This window comes from Tachypleus tridentatus, chromosome 1 (assembly GCF_004210375.1).
Source record: "Tachypleus tridentatus isolate NWPU-2018 chromosome 1, ASM421037v1, whole genome shotgun sequence".
In the NCBI taxonomy this organism is placed as follows: Eukaryota; Metazoa; Arthropoda; class Merostomata; order Xiphosura; family Limulidae; genus Tachypleus; species Tachypleus tridentatus.
In genome coordinates, this window is record NC_134825.1 from 172,313,658 (window position 1) to 172,329,479 (window position 15,822).

At 31.8% G+C, this 15,822-nt stretch overlaps 1 protein-coding gene across 1 annotated transcript; it reads left to right on the forward strand.

The window, feature by feature from the left end:
• Positions 1–279: 279 nt before the first annotated feature.
• Positions 280–12,493, forward strand: LOC143230349 (protein transport protein Sec16A-like). The gene is made up of 7 exons (XM_076463784.1): positions 280–420; positions 658–747; positions 4,938–5,043; positions 5,250–5,330; positions 5,606–5,728; positions 10,887–10,999; positions 11,526–12,493. The coding sequence occupies exons 2-7, from the start codon at positions 718–720 to the stop codon at positions 11,634–11,636; spliced, it is 564 nt and encodes a 187-aa protein (XP_076319899.1). The 5' UTR covers positions 280–420; positions 658–717; the 3' UTR covers positions 11,637–12,493.
• Positions 12,494–15,822: the final 3,329 nt, after the last annotated feature.

A 15,822-nucleotide genomic window follows, 5' to 3' on the forward strand; every position in this document is an offset into this window, starting at 1 on the left:
TTCCTCAAAACCACGGCTGGGTAGCGTAAGTTGGTCTGAAGTGTTGAGTTAGTGTGTTCATGTAGTACAGTATGCATGAGTTGTATTTGTTACCTAGCTTGTTTGTGTTGTCCATGTCACTTTGTATACATTTTGCATGTAGTTATAGAATGTACTGGCTGAAAGTGTGTGGCCACTAGATTTGAAATAGCTTTTATTTTAAATCACAGAATTATGGAGCTCCTCCCCTGAGTAAACAGTCCTCCACTCGTGAACGGCAAGACAGCACTGGCAGTTTTGGTAGAGAACGAAGAGACAGCTCTTTGAGCTCTGGAAGCAACCCCAGCACATTATATAAAGCAACTCAACAGCAGCCCTTAAATACTTCACATACTGGTGAAAAAAAAGATAGAAAAGAAAGAGGACAAAAACAAGCCACAAGTTAGTTTTTACTTTTACAGATTATTTGTTTCTTTCTAAATTAGATACATGATATATTAAGTGTTGATAAAATGTTTTATAATTATGACATTCTGAAGTTTCATGTGGTAACACAGTTAATTGTTGGAATATGTTGTGTATAGATTTTGTGAAAAACGTACTTACTGACGAATTATTTTCATAAGATTAATGTGCCTTACACAATTGTTAGTTATTTTTTGTGTTTCCATTTAAAAGGCTGGTCGAAGTTGGCTTGGTGGAATATTTAACATTATTATTCCTAAAGGGCCAAAGAAGATGATTCTTCCAGATGATAAGAATCCAAAGGTATGGATTATTTCTGTTAAGGTGTTTTCACATAAGTATTTCATTAAAACATGATATTAGAGGATTTAGTAGATGACCACAGTGTATTCTCCAAATCAATGAAATAGATGACGTGAAAGCAGGTGTTGCCTTGTTAGACATTCTGAAAGAAATATTAAATTTTGAGACTGATTGCATAGGCTGTTAGCTTAATGTTTTAAATTACAGTTTGATATATGGACTAAAACTGTGGATTAGCTTAGTAATCATTGTTTTTGTTTTTAGTAAATCCTTGTTTCTGAGTACTTATCTACATTTGATATGAGTGTTCAGTGAACGTCTGATCTAATGGAAGTGTTCTGTGGAACATGTGATCTAGTGAAGGTGTTCTAGATAACATATGATTTAATGGAAACATTCATTGGAAAATATAATAGAAGCATTCCATGGAATATATGATCTAATGAAACTACTTTGAAGAACATGATATAACAAAAGTGTTCTTTTTCTGGACAACACCCAATCTAGTGGAAGTGCTTAATACAAAATATGACCTAATGAAAGTGTTCTGGACAAAATCATATCCAATGGAAGTGCTTTGGGTAACATCTGAGCAAATGGAAGTGCTTTGTGCAAGAATACTTTTGAAATTAAAATAAATTATAATTTATTTAATGACATTTCAACATTTATCTCTACGTTTGATAGGATAAAACAATTACCAATGTAAAATTTAAAAATAAGTCACTGCTTTAACTCAGTATGGGTGTAGTAAGTTTGATTGATCATGTGACCTCTTTGTACTCTCTTAGTATTTTTATAGATTTAATACTTCTAAGTTTCAATATATTGTGTACATCTTCACAAAATCTGGCAGTCTTTCACATGCCAAAAATCGCATTTGTTTATTGAAGTGGTTTTAGTAAACTAAAAGATTTGTTCATTGATATATTGAATATTTGTTTTGAATTGTCTGCGGGCAAATTAATTTTCATATTAAGATTAAAAATACTTCTCATTTCAAAAATCCAAATTTTATGTGCAAATCTATATCAGTTTTTTTCCAGTTAATTTTTATTTTTATCTGTTTTCTCTACCCTAATTCAAAGCAGGATTGGTCAATTTGACCGACCTGGTAACCCCTAAATAAAAAATCTTAATATATTTAAATTGTCCTTTTTTTTCTTTTTAGCATGATTTTAAGTTATAATATGAAACTACGTTTGTTATCCTAAGTAGTTTTAAACCCGTAACAATGTACACATCTATTTATAATGTAGTTCTTTGAACTGTGTCCAACTATCATCCATCCCATTATAAGTTCTGAGTTCATTAAAATGTTCACACTTTTAGGTTAGAAAGAATTTTATTATTATATATCTTAAAATGTTTTTACTTCTCTCTGCCCTTGCTTATCTTAGTGTAACATTTATTATAGAGGAGTTTTTGTTTATTTTTTCAGAGTACCTTGCCTTAAAAGCAGTGTTATAAATCAGTCATAAATTATGTAATAAAAAACATATTCTGATAATATATTTCTTTAATATTCTTTATGTGGGGCTTTGGGTGCATTATAAGAGTGGCAATCAAATCCCACTTGTTAGTCTTAACTGCCAAGAGTTGGCAGTGGGCATTAACTACTATCCCTCTTGTCTGTCACTACTAAACTAGGGATAGCTAGAGCAGATATCCCTTGTATAACTGTAACCAAACCACAACAGACAAAGAAATGTATTGAAACTTGACGAGTAGTTTAAAATAAATTGTTTATTTCTGGTAATAGAATGGTGTAGAATATTACCTTTCAGTCAAGTCAGTGTTATGCATCTGTGCTTTTAGGGGTTTGATTGCTTAGTTATAGAGAAAGTCTTGTTTTCATTTAGGTATAAACCTTGCAAAGGTTTTAAGCAAATCACAACCTTGTTTAAGAGACTGCTTAAGTTATTATTTTTGTTTGATTATTCTGGGTCCACTTGTGCTGTTACATCTGTGCTTATTGTAAGCCATTTTGTTTCAAGATCATTATCAAAAGTTAAACAAAGTCTGTGTTAGAGGATTGAGATCATTAGTTTAGAAACAAACCAGGGATTGAATCCCAGACTAATACAGGGGTTGATAATAGGTTAATAACTATTACATGAAAAAAAAAGTGGGAAAACATTTTGAAACAAGTTTTTTGAAGACAACAAAATGTTGTGTTTGAGACAGGTTGTTTGGTCTACTGGGATGGCTACAAATAGTGGAACATTTGCAAAACATCAAGTATGGCTTATACACCAATACCAAAAAACCTGAGTCAGCAAAGACATGATCTTCTTGGAACCTCTTTGTAACAACCACACAACTGCTGTATTATGTTACATACATGATTAAAGGCATTATTCTACGAAGATGGAGTGAAAATTATAATTAGTGTAATTGTAGGACTCCAAGTGAGAGGTGTGATAGAAAGGAACAATGTTGTTATTGACTGCTACTCATGTGTACTGCTGTAGATAAAAACATCACTGAATATAATTTTGTGGACAAAAGCTGACAAATTAAGTAATAACACTTTCAGTGTTGATTTCTATGTTTGATGATTTTACTAATTACTGACTGTAATAAGTTCTCATTTAAAATGTGAGGATTTTTTTGCTTCTTGCTGGCACTTGTTACGTCTTCTAAGTGTTCTCATACACTTTATAACTTTCTAAGTATCTTCTGTGTTTTGGTATTCAGCATCCTAACATTGCTAGTGTTTTGTGCTTGTTAGGAGTGTATAAAGCTGGACAGTTATGGATTGGTCACTGAACAGTCATAAAGGTTGGGTTTTGTCAATCTCTAGGAAATATTTTTTTCTAAATTTGAATGATATCCTTGTAAAAGAGAAATGGATCTGTGAGGTGTCTGGATGCAAGCATTTAAAGTGAACTATACACTGTAATTGTGAGCACTGCATTGTATTAGATCCTTTACTGTGCACCTAATCCTGTATATCAACACTATCTCTGTTGAATTACTTGTTTCTATTAGTAAGTTTTAATATCATACGACTGACAAACTTGCTAATAAGTAAACTATTTTATGAACTTGACACACTGTCCTTCTATATATTTGCTGCAAACAGTTCCAAGCTCCTGAATGACACATTTTCCTGTGTTTTATTAAACTGTCATAATGTTGTATGGAATCGTATTATGACTGACTGTCAGACATATTAAAGCACTCACCGTTAACCCATTTACTGTACTTGGTACGTACAGCCTCTGTATGTTCTCCTGTTCACTACAGTTGAAACACACATGAATTCTTGCTTTTAAAATTCCTGTACAAAGTGTTGGATCTTGAATTTGTTTTGGTAATATAGTCCATTAACGTTATATTATATGATACCATACCATAAGTTAGTTCCACATTTTATGCATCAGTGTCCCTCAAGATGCTAGAGAGGCCAGTACAGCAACAACTTGCAGCTGTGGCAGCAAACATCACTAAAGCTGGTGAAAATTGAGATTATTTTATGAATGTACAAGATGACATTGAGTCGAAGTTGACACAATGAAGAGAAGGATTATATGCGCACCAGCCATAGTGAATGGGTTAAATGTGGACACTTAGTGGAATTAATGAACACTAAATTGTGAACAGTGTACACAGATCAAGTTGTTTTGTATTAAAAAAGAATAAAACATTAATTTTAAGCTGTGGTTTCTCATGAAGGATGTAATTAAACAGGCAGTTCTGAAACTGTTATTATATGAACCATGTATGATTTGAATTTCATTTTTCTTGTAGAGTTAGGGAGTGAGCTATCTTAATATAGTGTAAGGTCTTTAGTGTGTCGTCCTGCTAGGATACCACTTTATTTGTATGATAGAGGTGATCCATAAAACTCTGACTAATAGAGATGATCCACACGATTCTGTGACTAATAGAGATGATCCAGATAACGTTCTGACTGGTAACAAGTCATGAAAATTACAAAATGTTGTTAACCATGGCATTTGTCTCTAGATTCATTGCAACAGTTCTCTTAAGAAATGCCAGTTTTATCACACGTTGTTTGCTGCTTATTTTAACCTGTTTTCCATGTTGTTTTAACAGTTTTGTTTGTGGTGATCCAAAAAAATAAACCATTAATTTGGAGAATATCTGGAGCATTGTGTTGTGTTGAATGATGTTAATTATACATGTATTCATCATTAAACATGTTATTCATTTTAACATAGATTATCTGGGATGAAAAGAAGAAGTGTTGGATTAATACTGATGGGGATGATGATGGATCTTCATCAGGTCAGATGGCTGCACCACCCACGGACTCTGAACTTCTGAGTAAGTCATTTTTCCACGACTTGTGGAAATCTTAAGATGTTTGATTGATTTGTATGTTTTGTATTTTAAATATGAGATTGTTTTCTCTCATTTATTAATGAAAAGTTTTCAGACTTGAAAATTTGTTTTTTTTACATTAGATCATTTCTATAGTGACTGGTAATTAGTTATAGCATTTTAATGCATTATTCTTTTTGTAACCCTAGATAAAGTTCCTGAAAAACCCAAAGTTCCACCTAGTGGCCCACAGTCTGGTATCAATAGATTTCAGAGACCAAAAGGAAAAGGTTTGTTCACTTTATTTTATGAAATATGTGACATACCTTCAATATTTCATAAGTATATCATTGTACCTGTACTTTACTTTAGCTTAACTATAATATGCTTTCTGCTGTTTTTTAATAAATGCTGATTAATATAAACAAGTTTTTGGTGAAATATGTTTTACACATCTCTAGTAAACAACATAAGAATATCATTATTGGTTTTGTACTAGTGTTGGAAATGGAAAGTTGCAATAGTTAAAATAGTAAATAATAATATTTTTTCTCTTTGTCTACAGGAATGAGACAAAATTATGTTGATATCCTGAACCCTGGAGAAACCAACAAACCTGTGCCAACACCAGATTTACTTCCTCCTCCATCCGGTTCAGCAATGCCTAACCTTCTAATACCATCACCAGGTTTGACATGATCAGTAACCTCTTCTTAATGGGTAGTTCAAAGGTTAAAAGTCAGATTTTTAGACTAGATGCTCTTCTAGAGAAATATATATGCAAAAACGGCTCGTTTGGGTTGAGAAAATATTTTACATAGAAGAGCGAACAACGTTTCGCCCTTGTTTCATGGAGAACCTTGTGGATGATGGTTGGTCTGCCGAGTTCAACAAACAAGTTTGTGGTTATGATCACCAGTGTCATCTCTTGTTTGCCAGATGTACCTCACTGGTTTATCTGTTAATAATTATTCTTAACTTGTTTTAACACAAGTTGGAATTTATTACTAAGCATGTCTGTTAAATAATCCATACCTAGAAGGTATCTCAGTATTTCACTACTACAGCTTTGTCAGGAGTTATTAACAACTGATTCATTTGAAATTAACTTGGAACCATATCAGTCAATCAAACATTAATACATGTCTCAAAAGTGTCAAGTCACGTTAAAAATACCAAACTTTCTTCAATTTAAATTGTTGAAGTAAACCAAACTAACAACGGAAAATAAACAGTATTAATTAGGAGTACATCTGCATAACTTTGTCTACAAGATATACACTCCCAGGTCAAATCATAGGAGTACATCTGCATAACTTTATCTACAAGATATACACTCCCAGGTCACAAAACCAAAGTTTGAAGAGAAAAATAAGTCTTTTTCCATTTACTTTAGGCATAAGCAATTGGGAAATAACACTTTCTGCCCAAGAACAAGAAAAAGTAACAATTTTGTTACATAGTGTAATTATGATCTTTAGAACAGCCATAGAATTCAGGGATTTGCATATTATATGGTCTTAAACTCTTCACTAGTTTGTAGAAATATTTTTATGAATTAATTTAAAAATATTCTATTACTTTTAAGAGTCAATCTCAGTTTAATGTTAGGTTTTTATCTTTACGTATAACTGACATTTCACTGTACAAAATTTAGTGATTGTTTATTTTTATTAGATTTATTAACCATAACATTACTGTTAACTTTATTTTTTAAAAAGGTAAAGGTTTTATTTTTTAATAATTTTCCTTCAGTTTTCAATACTTCTTTGGATAAGTCTGCCATAGTTATTTGATAAACTGAGGTTTCACACTTACTATTAATAACAATAATAATAATCTGCTTTATGAATGTGTTCAATCAAATTAATATTTGATCTCACGAAGTTTTTTTTTTTCCAGTTTGTTTGTCTTTAAATATGCAACTTATGAGTTCATTTCTCAAACAACATAACTTTACCTATCTATTCTACCTGGCTATATATTCTTGACTAGTTTGTACAAAACAACATAACTTTACCTATCTATTCTACCTGGCTATATATTCTTGACTAGTTTGTACAATACAAACCTGTCAGGTTCTTCCCCCTTCTTACACAACTTTTCTTTCATTTAAAGAATAGTTCATTAACGTGTATTTGAGAACTGTTTCTAAACTAGGTAGCCAGTAGTTGTCAATGGAGGTTTTTCACCTAATTTCCAGGATTCATCATCAAGGCACGGTTGGACACACCCTCTCTCCATACCATTTTGTACTTTACAAACATTTCAAGAACATATAATTTCTATAAAATGTTTTCTTTCCTTATGAGGCCAGACTTTTGGGACATCGTGTAGTTTCAACACATTTCAAATAATAAATTAACCTATCTATAATTACAAGATTGATTTCTCACTAACAAGAAAATATATTATTGCTATTGTTTACAAAAGAAACCAACATACTGACAAACATGACCATTATAATGAGTTTAAATTATGTGAATTAACATTTTTTCCTTTATAATGTAACCATAATATAAAAGCAAGTTGGTTACGGGAAATAAGTTCCTGAAGACAATGATAAAAGATGGGGAGGTTTGAGAAATTGGAAACTAAGAACAATCATATTTAAGGTTCGTATGACACTATCTTAGTGATCACTTAGAAATACAAATATCAGTGTATTCAGAACTCTGACATCATACAAAACAGTATTATATACAGTATAACATTTGTGAAGTGTATTTGAATTGTTGCTTGTCTAGATTTTGTATGGTATTTGAATTGTTGCTTGTCTAGATTTTGTATGGTATTTGAATTGTTGCTTGTCTAGATTTTGTATTGTATTTGAATTGTTGCTTGTCTAGATTTTGTATGGTATTTGAATTGTTGCTTGTCTAGATTTTGTATGGTATTTGAATTGTTGCTTGTCTAGATTTTGTATGGTATTTGAATTGTTGCTTGTCTAGATTTTGTATGGTATTTGAATTGTTGCTTGTCTAGATTTTGTATGGTATTTGAATTGTTGCTTGTCTAGATTTTGTATGGTATTTGAATTGTTACTTGTCTAGATTTTGTATGGTATTTGAATTGTTACTTGTCTAGATTTTGTATGGTATTTGAATTGTTGCTTGTCTAGATTTTGTATTGTATTTAAATTGTTACTTGTCTAGATTTTGTATTGTATTTGAATTGTTGCTTGTCTAGATTTTGTATGGTATTTGAATTGTTGCTTGTCTAGATTTTGTATGGTATTTGAATTGTTGCTTGTCTAGATTTTGTATGGTATTTGAATTGTTGCTTGTCTAGATTTTGTATGGTATTTGAATTGTTACTTGTCTAGATTTTGTATGGTATTTGAATTGTTACTTGTCTAGATTTTGTATGGTATTTGAATTGTTGCTTGTCTAGATTTTGTATGGTATTTGAATTGTTACTTGTCTAGATTTTGTATGGTATTTGAATTGTTGCTTGTCTAGATTTTGTATGGTATTTGAATTGTTGCTTGTCTAGATTTTGTATGGTATTTGAATTGTTACTTGTCTAGATTTTGTATGGTATTTGAATTGTTACTTGTCTAGATTTTGTATGGTATTTGAATTGTTGCTTGTCTAGATTTTGTATGGTATTTGAATTGTTGCTTGTCTAGATTTTGTATGGTATTTGAATTGTTGCTTGTCTAGATTTTGTATGGTATTTGAATTGTTGCTTGTCTAGATTTTGTATGGTATTTGAATTGTTACTTGTCTAGATTTTGTATGGTATTTGAATTGTTACTTGTCTAGATTTTGTATGGTATTTGAATTGTTGCTTGTCTAGATTTTGTATGGTATTTGAATTGTTGCTTGTCTAGATTTTGTATGGTATTTGAATTGTTGCTTGTCTAGATTTTGTATGGTATTTGAATTGTTGCTTGTCTAGATTTTGTATGGTATTTGAATTGTTGCTTGTCTAGATTTTGTATGGTATTTGAATTGTTGCTTGTCTAGATTTTGTATGGTATTTGAATTGTTGCTTGTCTAGATTTTGTATGGTATTTGAATTGTTGCTTGTCTAGATTTTGTATGGTATTTGAATTGTTGCTTGTCTAGATTTTGTATGGTATTTGAATTGTTGCTTGTCTAGATTTTGTATGGTATTTGAATTGTTGCTTGTCTAGATTTTGTATGGTATTTGAATTGTTACTTGTCTAGATTTTGTATGGTATTTGAATTGTTGCTTGTCTAGATTTTGTATGGTATTTGAATTGTTGCTTGTCTAGATTTTGTATGGTATTTGAATTGTTGCTTGTCTAGATTTTGTATGGTATTTGAATTGTTACTTGTCTAGATTTTGTATGGTATTTGAATTGTTGCTTGTCTAGATTTTGTATGGTATTTGAATTGTTACTTGTCTAGATTTTGTATGGTATTTGAATTGTTGCTTGTCTAGATTTTGTATTGGTATTTGAATTGTTGCTTGTCTAGATTTTGTATGGTATTTGAATTGTTACTTGTCTAGATTTTGTATGGTATTTGAATTGTTACTTGTCTAGATTTTGTATGGTATTTGAATTGTTGCTTGTAGATTTTGTATGGTATTTGAATTGTTACTTCTCTAGATTTTGTATGGTATTTGAATTGTTACTTGTCTAGATTTTGTATGGTATTTGAATTGTTACTTGTCTAGATTTTGTATGGTATTTGAATTGTTGCTTGTCTAGATTTTGTATGGTATTTGAATTGTTGCTTGTCTAGATTTTGTATGGTATTTGAATTGTTGCTTGTCTAGATTTTGTATGGTATTTGAATTGTTGCTTGTCTAGATTTTGTATGGTATTTGAATTGTTACTTGTCTAGATTTTGTATGGTATTTGAATTGTTGCTTGTCTAGATTTTGTATGGTATTTGAATTGTTGCTTGTCTAGATTTTGTATGGTATTTGAATTGTTGCTTGTCTAGATTTTGTATGGTATTTGAATTGTTGCTTGTCTAGATTTTGTATGGTATTTGAATTGTTGCTTGTCTAGATTTTGTTGTATTTATTGTTGCTTGTCTATTTGTATGGTATTTGTTGCTTGTCTAGATTTTGTATGGTATTTGAATTGTTGCTTGTCTAGATTTTGTATGGTATTTGAATTGTTGCTTGTCTAGATTTTGTATGGTATTTGAATTGTTGCTTGTCTTGTCTAGATTTTGTATGCTTGTATTTGAATTGTTGCTTGTCTAGATTTTGTATGGTATTTGAATTGTTGCTTGTCTAGATTTTGTATGGTATTTGAATTGTTGTCTTGTCTAGATTTTGTATGGTATTTGAATTGTTGCTTGTCTATTTGATTGTTGCTTGTCTAGATTTTGTATGGTATTTGAATTGTTGCTTGTCTAGATTTTGTATGGTATTTGAATTGTTGCTTGTCTAGATTTTGTATGGTATTTGAATTGTTGCTTGTCTAGATTTTGTATTGTATTTGAATTGTTACTTGTCTAGATTTTGTATGGTATTTGAATTGTTGCTTGTCTAGATTTTGTATTGTATTTGAATTGTTACTTGTCTAGATTTTGTATGGTATTTGAATTGTTACTTCACTAGATTTTGTATGGTATTTGAATTGTTACTTGTCTAGATTTTGTATGGTATTTGAATTGTTGCTTGTCTAGATTTTGTATGGTATTTGAATTGTTGCTTGTCTAGATTTTGTATGGTATTTGCTGTTGTTTTTATATATTTATCAAGGACAAAGGGTTTAGAATATTTTTGAAAGAATATTATTTACAGTTGGTGTTGTCTGTAGATAGGAATGTTAAAATGCAAGTACTGTACATACAGATGTAAGAAACAAAATTTCTCTCTCATTCTTTATTGCTATAACAAATTAATCTACACAGTTCCAGATCCTTCTAATACTGGAACGTCTGAAGTTTTGACTGGACCATCTCAAGTTGGTAATCCACACTCTCAGCCAAACACTCCTGATGTCTTGGAAACCTCGAATTCAACAGTAAGTGTAAAAAGTATTTTGCAAGTAGTCTGAGTTAAACCATGGCATGTATAGATTAAAGTATTTATTGAAACACTAAACTTGTGTTTTACGAGTAAAATTTCTATTGGTTTCATGGTTTCCATGAGTTAAACATAGCACAAGCTAAAAAACTGTTGTCATAAAGGTTGATTGGGTGAAGTAACTACGTTTTCATAAAGTTACCTGTAAACGTTGATTGTTGAGTGTAGTAACTACCTTGTTATAACATAATACGTATTTTGTGACTATCCTAAAATAACAATTGTATGATATACTCATTGTGTCTACAATCTATAATTTATCTTTTCGTTATATAAAGTAATATTTTCGCATTAAAAATATGAATAGAAATCGAAGTGATGTCTCTGTTAGATTAAGTTTTTTAAAAACTTTAAAACTTTTTAAGCACACTTATATTAAGTATTTTTAACTGTTACATGCTTAAGAACAGCAACGGTTATTTTCTTGTACCGAAAAATTAGTGTATGTTGACTTTCACCTGTAGATGGAGCCACAAGGTCCATTGATGTTTGATCCAGCCGAGTTCAGTGCAAGTAGAACGTCATATCAACCAGGGTCAATAGGTCGACTATCTCGGAGACCATACCCCTCCTAAACATAATGTACACATAATTTTGTTGTCTTTCTCTCTCTTCCCTTCCATCTTTTGTTTGTGTTTCTGTTAATGAACTTCTTGGATCTCCAATGATACTCAGTTTTCAAAGAGGTGGTTTAGCTGTGTACATCTGATTTATATACTGCCTGTCTTCAGAAAATTTACAGTATTGATTTGTTCAGTTTTAACTAGACTGATAACTGGTAGTCGATTGAATCTTTTCAAGCGTGTAAAGAGAAGAAAAAGATTCCGTTCGTTCTTCGATAAAGTATGGTTTTTAGTTCATCAAACAGTTTGCCCTAAAATCCATCTCCAAGAAAACTTACCATTGTACTAGAAGACTTAGTGATTCGAAATAGTAAGTGTTGGTTTGAATGAGAAACACGTGGAGTGAAACAAAGATTTTCCTGGTAACCAAACACTTCGTGTTATTAGAATATTTGGTATTTTTTTCTTTTTTTTAAAAGCTATGAATAGCTTATACAGTATGTGATATGGTATGGAATTATATTAGGCTAAAATCTGAAAGAAGTTCTGTTTGGACTATGTAAAAATTACTCGTAATGATAAGATGTCCGGAATAGTTTAAGGTGACCGTTTCTGTGAATAATTTGTTTAAAAATATTTAATCGATATTGCGTTTATAAAGAGAATATATTATGAAGCTCTGGTTTGGGGAATGGAAATAAAAACATATATATATATATCTATATAATCTTTGTGTGTACAGCTAAACGTATCTAAAGCATAGAACACAAACTAAAAATAAGCAGTTATAAAACAAAGATGTTAATGTTGAAAGATGGAAATATGTCTCTATGTAAAGAAAAGCATCGTAAGTAAATAATAATTCTACACTGAGTTTCCATCTTGTTAGAAAACTGATTATTATGGGTGAACTACATACGAGAGACAGTATGTATTCGGACAAAAACTGCCATTAACACACGACTGAGCTTGGGATAAGTTCTAAAAACGACTATCCAAATATATGCATAAGAAACATTCTTAACCCTAGAATTAAAAAAACATTAATCTCTAAGAAAGAATAATACTATAAATGGATGATGTACTTATCAACAATGACATAAAATAATTACTCAAAGTTAATATGTCAGGGGTTCATAAAATCATATAGAAACAAATCTTATTACCTTGTTAAAGGTGAATTTTCAACAAATTTAATAATAGCCTTAGAAACTACTTTCGTTAGGTATAATTTCTGTGTGGTTGCCGTATTTTTAAACACTTTAGTTTTTAAGTAAAAAATGAAACCAAAAATGCGGGTCCTTGAACTCAAGTTCCTCTCGGTCGTTCAGCTGTTTCCGTGACGTTTTACAGCTATGACGTAATAGTTGCCAAACATGCTTGTTGCGCGCCGACCATTTTGTTCATTTCAGTGCTGGTGTTTTATGTAAATCTATCGGTGCTTTTTTTTTTGGATTACATACTTTGTGAGACTATTTTTGTTTTGATATTGCTACTTTATGTTTGTTTTGTGACAACATGGTTTACTGCGTTGCTTATGTTTGTAAAAACAGTTCGACATGGGGCAAAAGCTTCTTTTCGTTTCCGTGTAAGAAGAAGGAACCGGCAAGGTGGCGACAGTGGGTGCGGATGGTCAATAGGAAGAACTGGACTCCTTCACACTATGCAAAGCTTTGTCAAGATCACTTTGAACACTCATGTTTTGTGTCGGATCCCACTGTTTTGGATTCCGTGTGTTTCAAGTAGGATCATTGTTTTGGATAAACAGTATCTTTAATTGTAGGTTAAACTCAAATATACTATTTTAGGTTTAATTCCATTTTGAAAACTATACACTCGTGACTTGGCTCCTCATCATTCAAGTCAAATTCATAGTATGATGTTTCCAAAACATCAGTATTCAGGCAGTTTCCATCAAAGCCTCGAGTCTGGGTAATGCACTCTTCATCTTTTAATCGGTTTGACACCTTGTCGTATGAGCGACAATAAACGCACTCTTCTGGTTGGCATCTGCTCGCATAAACCACACCTACACCTTGCACAAACATATGGAATATGTCATTCAAATTATACATTTATGGTAAATATTAAATTAACTATTCAGACTGCTACATCTAGTTTGATTTTATAGACAGAATTATGACGTATAATTGAAGTTCATTTTGTTACGAGTAATAAATACCCGGTACAATGATTGTGGAAAGGCCGAGTGTTAGTTACCATACTCGGCAAAGTATAAACAAATAAAACCCAGTCTGTGATACCAATAATTTATAAACACCAGACAGGTTTCGAGATGCTTAAAATTGCACGTGAAATAATACAGACCATGTTTATTGTCATGACTTAGGCTTACCATTCTTCCACTGGAGGTATGACCGACTCGCAACCGGCCTGGACGCTATCAGTATCACTCACAGTTCCGCTACTCTCGCTCGTGGAACTGTCCTGATCACTAGAACTTGTCAGATCTGTGTCAAAAGTAACTGTTCTAGGTTCGTTCAGAGTAGGTTTGAATTGATATAGCGTTACTCGACTCTGTTCAGAATACAAAGTCAAAACAGACTCCGCCTCTGTTTCTCCGTATGCACTGGCTATGTTTATTTACAATCAACGCGCTGGCGTTGGCGGTTTGTTTGGCAACTATTACGTCACAGTACTTTTCCTAGCGGCAAACGTAAAAACTAAAACGTTCGGATTGCCGCTCGAAAAGGGCTTTTTCTGCACCAAGATCTATGTTTCATTTATTAGCACACTTTTATAAAAAATGTGAACCTGCAAAATTAATCAGTATGTGTAGTTCTTTTGACTGCAAAGTTTGTTTGTTTTTTGTAAAATTCATCTTTAAATATGAGAGGAAAAGTACTAATTAGTGAACGTTGCGCTATCTACATTTGATAAACGTTCCCATGAACTTATAAATGAATATTTTTCGGGACATAAAGCGGATGTAGAAAAAATCGAGTGACTGAAACTATATCTTGAATTATGGTTTAACAAAAACAAATTGATCAACAATGTTTAAATACTAATAATAGCCGAATATTTCTTGGATAGAAAAATTAAAGAATCACTTTTCATAGAAAAAATATAAACCAAAAATAAACATAATGGATATTCCATCTGTTAAATTTAAATAAATGTCTTTACCACGAAACAAACATTATTTACTCTGTTTTTGTAATTGTTTTAAACTTCCACGTTTAGGATTAGTTTTTGTGTTAGATATTTCGTAATATAGGAATGTTTACGTACAGGCCATGTAACTAACTGATTTTCACGTATGTGGTTTAATTCTTATAATACGACAATCTTAATTGAAGTGATAGATTTCATGAGGATTTTTTGTTTGTTTTGTTTTTGAATTTCACACGAAGCTACATGATGGTTATCTGCGCTTTGTCCTTAATTTTGCAGTGTAAGATTAGAAGGAAGACAGTCATCACCACCCACAGCCAACTGTTAGGCTATTCTTTTATCAATGAATAATGGGATTGACCGTCACTTTATAATGCCCCCACGGCTGAAAGGGCGAGATGTTTGGTTCGCCAGGGATTCGAACCCGTAGGATTACGAGTCGAGCGCCTTCACCACCTGGCCATGCCGCGCCCGTTCATGAGGAAGGCGTAAAGTCGAAACGACAAACGAATAATTTTTGGTGCGAAAGAGATTCGAACCCGAGATCCTTCAGATTACGAGTTGAACGCCTTAACCCACCTGGTTATGCCGGGCCTTATCTGTCTAATAATTTATTATATTCAAAATTAATTAATACCTGAACATAATATAAGGTTTTTAAGTGACTGCTGTTTGTGCTATTGAAAATTCTTTAAGACCGTACACACACACTTACACCTGTAGGAACAGTATATTAGTTATACCAGCGATATTGCTGGTGTTTACGTGGAAGATTAGTTAAGACGTTTGATGTCACTTACTTGAAATATGGAATTATTTGCAATATATTGTGTGAATTTATTTATGATAGGAACATAAAATAACTACACAACTGCACACACAAAAAGACGTAAATGGTAACCAACAGACTTAATTATAACGTTTTCTGTGATCGTTTGAGCGATAAAAGGAATTCTAATTTCTTTTGTGTTTGTGTGGAACAAAAGTAGAAAACCTCCATTGTTTAAATTATGCAAGAGTTGTTCTTGTGAATTCAGGAATGCATTTGTTTTCTACAATA

Coding starts and splice junctions, on each gene's coding strand:
- LOC143230349 (XM_076463784.1), top strand. CDS start 718: ATGATTCTTCCAGATGATAAGAATCCAAAG. Junction 748..4,937: donor CAGATGATAAGAATCCAAAG/GTATGGATTATT, acceptor ATTTTAACATAG/ATTATCTGGGATGAAAAGAA. Junction 5,331..5,605: donor TCAGAGACCAAAAGGAAAAG/GTTTGTTCACTT, acceptor CTTTGTCTACAG/GAATGAGACAAAATTATGTT.